The sequence below is a fragment of the Myotis brandtii genome, unplaced genomic scaffold, assembly GCF_000412655.1.
Source record: "Myotis brandtii unplaced genomic scaffold, ASM41265v1 scaffold61, whole genome shotgun sequence".
NCBI classification, from domain to species: domain Eukaryota; kingdom Metazoa; phylum Chordata; class Mammalia; order Chiroptera; family Vespertilionidae; genus Myotis; species Myotis brandtii.
Window position 1 is genome coordinate 421,056 of NW_005370318.1, and position 7,340 is coordinate 428,395.

At 49.3% G+C, this 7,340-nt stretch overlaps 1 protein-coding gene across 1 annotated transcript in view; it reads left to right on the forward strand.

The window, feature by feature from the left end:
* The window catches only part of LOC102238944 (fer-1-like protein 4), a 31,452-nt gene that overhangs the window by 5,385 nt on the left and 18,727 nt on the right, over nt 1-7,340 (forward strand). Inside the window, exons 13-18 of the mRNA XM_014550637.1 lie at nt 1-112; nt 1,012-1,370; nt 1,760-1,868; nt 2,062-2,233; nt 2,331-2,451; nt 2,886-2,986. Of these exons, the coding sequence (XP_014406123.1) occupies nt 1-112; nt 1,012-1,370; nt 1,760-1,868; nt 2,062-2,233; nt 2,331-2,451; nt 2,886-2,986 (974 nt within the window). The remainder of the gene's footprint in view (nt 113-1,011; nt 1,371-1,759; nt 1,869-2,061; nt 2,234-2,330; nt 2,452-2,885; nt 2,987-7,340) is intronic.

A 7,340-nucleotide genomic window follows, 5' to 3' on the forward strand; every position in this document is an offset into this window, starting at 1 on the left:
CCGCTGACGCGCGGCCTTCGTTTGCAGCTGCGGGATGACGCGCCCCTGGTGGACGTGGCCCTCGCCACGCACGTGCTGGACCTGAAGCAGATCTCACACGCGGGCCGCGCGGGTGAGCGCATCTGGGGGACGCCTGACGCTTCCACCTGGGCCCCGTCCGCCCTGGATCCCGCCCCGACGGCAACCCCCATCCTTCGCTCAGAAAGCCAGGTCCACCCACAGGCCTAATTGTGCTCCACGAGGGCGACTCACCTGGCGCCCCCAGACTACAAACCCCACCCTTGCTTGGCTCCGTTGACAATCCTAACGAAAGCTGCGCATCCAGTAACCACTCCAGCCCTGTGCTCCCTACAGATTTACACGGACACACGCAAATCCACATTATCCGTTCACCCCTAGCCCCTAACGGGATCGCCTGTAGCTCGGCCGCAATCCTGACTCCACCTCTCCGCCCCTGGTTCCCCTAGAGCAGCGGTTCTCAACCTGTGGGTCGCGACCCTTTGGGGGTTGAAAGACCTTTCACAGGGGTCACCTAAGACCATCGGAAAATACATATATAATTACATATTGTTTTTGTGATTAATCACTATGCTTTAATTATGTTCAGTTTGTAACAATGAAAATACATCCTGCATATCAGGTATTTACATTATGATTCATAACAGTAGCAAAATTACAGTTATGAAGTAGCAACGAAAATAATTTTATGGTTGGGGGTCACCACAACATGAGGAGCTGTATTAAAGGGTCGCGGCATTAGGAAGGTTGAGAACCACTGCCCTAGAGCCTAGACACCAACTGTTGGCAGCACCTTGGAGCTGACCTGGTTTAGAAGTTCTCCGAGGTGGTGGTCCACAGCTGTCCGTCCACAGCTGTACACAGACTTCCCTCCCAGAGGCCCAATCGGACACCCCGCTCCCTGGAACTTGCAGGAAATAAGGGTGTAGTGCATAGACTGACTTAGTACCAGCCCCATGTTCCTCTCCAAAATACTGTTTTTGTCCCCAACAGCGGGGTTTAACCCCACCTTCGGTCCAGCCTGGGTGCCTCTGTACGGCTCGCCCCCGACTGGGGGAATCCGGGATGGTCTTCAAAATCTCAACGAAGGCCTGGGCGAAGGCATTTGGTTCCGGGGCCGCCTGCTGGTGGCTGTGTCCATGGAGGTGTTGGAAGGGAGAACTGAACCCGAGCCTCTCCAGGCCCCACAGGGGTCCAGGTTGTCCAAGCTCATGGGAAAGAAGAAGAAAGCCAGGCGGGGCCAGACCCCAGTGAGGATTCAGCAGCATCTGGATGCCAGCGCCAGTGCCGGCGGGCCTGAGATTCCTAGTGCGATGGAGGTGGAAGTAGAGGAATTGCTGCCACTGCCGGAGGTGGGGGCCGGAGTTTAGCAAAGGAGCGGGATCACCCTCCGCTCTGGAGTGTAACTGGCTCCAAGGCATTAGATACAGAGAGTGTATGTGTGTGTGTGTGTGGTGGGGGCGGTCTCAACTGTGGGACCTGGGTGAAGACTGCAGTTCGTGTGGCTCTTATATATATACCCTTGTGGGGAAGTGGGACTGATCAGTCCGAGGTGGGCCAGGGAGAATAAGCCCCAGATCCAGTGGGTTAGGGCTGCAGGGGCGGAGAGGGAGGTGGGATATCTGCAGTGATTCTTCCGGGGCCTTGGTTACAACATCTTCCTGTGGGCATTTTGGCCAAGCATAGTCTGGGCTGTAACCTGGGAGGGTGGGCCTGACTCCAGCCTGACTGTCTTCCCCAGAATGCCCTGGCGCCCTGTGAAGATTTTCTGCTTTTTGGTGTGCTCTTCGAGGCCACCATGATTGACCCTGCCATGGCCTCCCAGCCCATTGTCTTCGAGATCTCCATTGGTGTGTGGCCTAGCTGAAACCTCTGAGGGTCATGGGTTTGAGGGTGAACTTGTTCCAGACTTAAGGCTCCTGGAAGGGACAGTTCACCTTCAGTCAGGGGTAGACGCTGACTTCTATTGAGGCAGAGGAGGCTGAGGGAGGGGTCAGCCCCTCAGCCAGGTGCCTTCTGACCCTTGCTGTTCTGTCTGGGCAGGTCCTGCAGGCCGGGAGGAGCAATTGGGCCAAGGGCCCAGGACCCGGGAGGGAATGGAGGGCGGGGAGGAGGAGGCGCAGCCGTTGCTGGAGTCTGAGGTGGGAGTCAGGCTGGTGGAGGAGGAGGAGCTGGGGACCCCTGCTCAGCGGCCTGAACCCATGGATGGCAGCGGGTGAGTGTTCCTGGTGGCTAGAAGGAGGGCACTGGGGGAACCCCAGCGGCCCCAGGGCTGCCCCTCACAGCCTCTGCTCCTCTTCGCCCCGGCCCAGGCCATACCTATGCCTGCCCCTGCATCACCGCAAACCGTGCGTGCGTGTGTGGAGCCGCTGGGAGAACCACACATGGCGCCTGCACAGCAGTAACTGTGTGCGGAAAGTGGCAGAGAGGCTGGTGAGCGTGAGGCGGGCGCCCACTGGGAGAGGCCGGGCCATAGGGGCATCGGGGAGACTGCGGTCTTTGAAGGGAGCTCTGGAGCTGGGCTAGTGGGTAGAGCAACAGGGAGCCAGGACCGGTGTGACTGATGCAAAGCCAGAGGGTCAAAGGGCACAGCTCGTGCCTGCACTGAGGAGACCAGAATTGTGGGAGCTCAGGGATCCAGAATTGTTGGACCCAGGAAGGGGCCAGCGAAGGACATGGGTAAAGCTACTGGGGGATCCCGCCCAGTAGGGGTGCTAGAAAAAACAGATCCACCAACCTCTTAAAGACAAAAATGGGCGGGGCGAGGAGGTGCAATGTGAATGGGGGTCCTGGGGTGGGGAGCGGTCTAAAGAAGGTCCGAGTCTGGGACTCCTGACTCTGACCCTCTCGCTCCGTCCCTCGTGCAGGACCAGGGGCTCCAGGAGGTTGAGAGTCTGCAGCGCAGGCCAGGCTCTGGCACCTGCACACGACTCAAGCAGGCGCTGGAAGAGCTGGTGGCTGGGAGCAGGTGAGCTGAGAGCCTATCTCTGCGCCAACTCCAGGGTGGTGGCTGTTTGGACCCAAGGGCAGGGGGAAGCTGCGTTTACTTAGCTTTACAGAAGAATGAGAAGGAGATGATTGTCCCTATGGAGGAAGCTTGATGGAAATTATTGGGGATTAGATCAGTCTCCCCCCATAAACTTGCTTTCCCATGCTCCTAGAATCCTATGCTTTTACTCCTCTCCTCAAATGTCCCCTGCTCCTTTCCTCCACACTTGTCCCAGCTAATAACCTCTTCTCCGGTGTCATAGATAAAAGAGAAGCCTCACCTTCCTCCAACCAGCCTACTTACTACCTTTGCCAATATCTGTATCCATCTACTCTCCTTCCTTCCTGCTACATCGCAGGAAGTATCCTTGCTCCCATCGCACAGCTGTGATCTTGATTTTTTAAAAAAATATATTTTTATTGATTTCAGAGAGGAAGGGAGAGGGAGAGAGAGAGAGAAACATCAACGATGAGGGAGAATCATTGATCAGCTGCCTTCTACACGCTCCCTACTGGGGATCAAGCCCGCAACCCAGGCATGTGCCCTTGCCCGAATCCAACCTAGGACCCTTCAGTCCACAGGCTGACACTCTATCCACTGAGCCAAACCAGCTGGGGCTGTGATCTTGATTTTTATCTCCTCTCTCTTACTGGAGGAATTAGTCAAGTGGTCCTTAGTTATCAGGGGCTGTGATCTTGATTTTTTTTTTATTGATTTTTTTTTTTTTACAGAGAGAAAGGGAGAGAGATAGATAGTTAGAAACATCGATGAGAGAGAAACATCGATCAGCTGCCTCCTGCACATCTCCTACTGGGGATGTGCCCGCAACCCAGGTACATGCCCTTGACCGGAATCGAACCTGGGACCTTTCAGTCCGCAGGCCGACGCTCTATCCACTGAGCCAAACCGGCTTCGGCTGTGATCTTGATTTTTATCTCCTCTCCCTTACTGGAGGAATTAGTCAAGTGGTCCTTAGTTATCAGGTCATTATGTAACCACATATACTTGTCCCAGTCGCTTCCATCTTTGACCTTCACTGACCCGAATGAATTCTATAAGCTGCTCCAGGTATGCCAGTGTTCTTCTGATCCTCTTCTCAGAAGAGGTAGTAATCCATGTATTCAGTCAGTATTCATGACACCTACTGTGCCAGACACTGTTTTAGGCATTGGAATAGCAGTGAAAAAGCATTCTTGCCCACCACAATTCCTGAAACTTATGTTTTGGTGGTGGTGATGGGGTGGAGGCTGGAAACATGTAAACAAAAGGTAGAAATGTAAGAAGTATGATAAGGATAAGTGTTAGGGAGAAAATAAAGGAAGGAAGTATTAGAGAGCAGTATTGCAATTTAAAAGGGGGGAGGGCAGTAGGCCACTGTGAAGTTGACATGAAGAAGATGAAGGAGCAAACCATGTCTGTAAGGCTGTTCCAGGCATAAGGGACAGCATGTGGAAAGGCCCTGAGATGAAGCATGCCTGGTGTGGTTGAGGAGGAGCAAGGGAAGCAGTGTGACTGCAGCAGAGTGAGCAGAATAGATAAGGCTGGAGGGTGTAGGGGAAAGGAGGAGGATGGTCAGAGAAGAATGTGGGAGCTGTGTAGACCATTGTCATGACCTTGGCTTCTTCTCTGAGTGTGATGGAGAGCCACTACTAGTAAAGGTTCTGAAAAGAGAAGGGATATGCTCAAACTTATCCTTGAAAAGAACCAGTGGGGGAGGGATGACATAAGAGGAAGCAGAGAGATTATTAAAGAGGGCATTGTGACAATCCAAGTGACTGATGATGAATTGAATCTAGGGTGGTTGCAGTGGACATAGAGGGACATGAATGGATTCAAGAGCAATTTTGGACTTTGGAGATGATACCTTAGGACTTGCTAATGGATATATATAGGGGATGAGGCAAATGTGCAAAGAAAAGTATTGAATGACTCCCAAGATGTTGGCTTGCACAATTATGTAGATGGTGCTATTTACTGAGCTATGGAAAACAAGAGAAGAAGGTCTGATAGAATCGAATATCAGAAGCTCATTTTTGGATATGTTTACTTTGACATAAATGTCTAGTAGACTTATGAGTGGACATGTCTGCCAGGCAGTTAGCTATATGAGCTGAGTTCTATGGAGAGTTCTAGGCTGGAAATGAAAAATTTGGAGCTGTAAATGCATAGATGGAAATGGATAAGACCATCTAGGAAGCAGAGAAAGGAAAAATTTGAGGACCTGAGAGCTCCAGCAGTTAGAGGCAGTGTGGAAGAGGAATACTCAGCCAAGGGCCTGGTCATAGGTGGTCACTTTTCTGTCCTCACCTTAATCTTTCAGAAGTCAGTGGGCACGGTTGACCCACCCTCCTTCTTGAAAATCTCTCTGTTAACTTTCATGACCCTGGTTTTCCTTCTGCATTCCTGACCATTTCTTCTCATCAATTTTGCCAGCTCCCTCTCTTCTTGACCTCTAAATGTTCCAAATGCTTCATTGTAAAGCTCTCTTCTTTGTCTCCATTCTCTCTATCTCCAAAAGAGCAACCACATTCAATTCAATTTAATTCCTTGCTTGATTTTTCTATACAGCAAAACTAAACTATTTCCACTTTTATTTAAATGAAATTATTTTATTACAAAGATTATCCTTGGGCAGGGACATTTCAGTGAAAAATTTCCCCATATCATATTTCACTATTTATAGCTTTAACCAATGTGGCTTGCTTTTGTGGCTATTATTTCTACTAGATCCAATTTCCCTGAATCCAGTTTTGTGGATCTGAATCTTGTCAAGAAGATTTGATTCTTCTGTCAATTTTCAATCAATAGCAAATGTTCCTAGATGCCTTTTTGCTTTTGGAGCAAAGAACAGTAATAAGCTAAAAGTGTAAGCTCTTGGATTAGTATTAGGTGAAAAATTTTCAGAGTCACATATAGTTTTGAAAATTTCCATAATAAAAACTTAAATCAGTGGGGGTAAAAAATGTCCAAAATATGTTTCATAAAGTATTTTACTTTACCCAACAAACATTTTTTGAGCATCTACTAGGTGGCAGGACCTAAGGATGCAACGGTCATCAAAATGAAGTCCCTGCCCTGCCTTACTTCCTATTTAAAGAGACAGATAAGGCAGAATCTGAGGACAGAGAGTGGAGGGTTTTTTTTAGACTAGATGACCAGGGGAGGTCTGTGAGGAGGTAACATTTGAGCAGAGACCTGAATGAAGAAGGCGAGTGAGCCATGCCAAGATCTAAGGCAGAACCTTCTAGCAGAGGGAGCTGCAATTACAAAGCCCCTAAGGCAGCAGTTCTCAACCTGTGGGTCGAGACCCCTTTGGCGGTCGAACGACCCTTTCACAGGGGTCGCCTAAGACCATCCTGCATATCAGATATTTACATGACGATTTATAACAATAGCAACATTACAGTTAGGAAGTAGCAACGAAAATAATTTTATGGTTGGGTCACAACATGAGGAACTGTATTTAAAGGGCCAGAAGGTTGAGAACCACTGCCCTAAGGGAATAGGTTTGGTGTATTCACAGAGGAGCAAAAAGGCCCATGTGACTGTAGGGTTTTGCATGAGAGGAGAGTAATGTTTAATGCAAAGAGATAAAGTGAGCCAGACGTGTAGGGCCTTTAAGCCATTTAAAAAACTTTGTTTTTTCTTCTGAGATGAGAAATCTCTGGAGAGGAGTGAAATGGTATTGAAAGCATTGAAAAGATCACTGGGGTTGCTGTATTGAGAATGTGCTGTAGGAGAGGGGGCAAGAGTGGAAGTAGTGAGAGCAGGTAGGAGGTTGTTGCAATAATCCTAGGTGAGGAAGGATGGTGACTTGGACTAGAGTGGTCCTGGGAAAGGAGAAAGTGGTCAGATTCCAGATATATTTTGAAGGTAGAGCTTAAATAGTGTGTTGGTGGATTGATGTGGGATGTAAGAGAAAGAAAGAGCAATGAAGAATGACTGAAATTTTGGAGTAAAGCAGGATTTTTGGGAGTGGTGGTGGAGTGGGGATAGTCATTGGAAATCACGCCCTTGATTTGGTCCTGGGAAAGGAGAAAGTGGTCAGATTCCAGATATATTTTGAAGGTAGAGCTTAAATAGTGTGTTGGTGGATTGATGTGGGATGTAAGAGAAAGAAAGAGCAGTGAAGAATGACTCTGAAATTTTGGAGTAAAGCAGGATTTTTGCGGGGTGGTGGTGGAGTGGGGATAGTCATTGGAAATCACGCCCTTGATTTGGGCAGGTAATGTTTGAACTATGTTTGGTCAATTTGTTGGAAATGTCAAGCACAACTCATCTGAGCCTTTAATATGCTTATGAATCCCCCAGGGTGTAAGCATGCAGATTATGG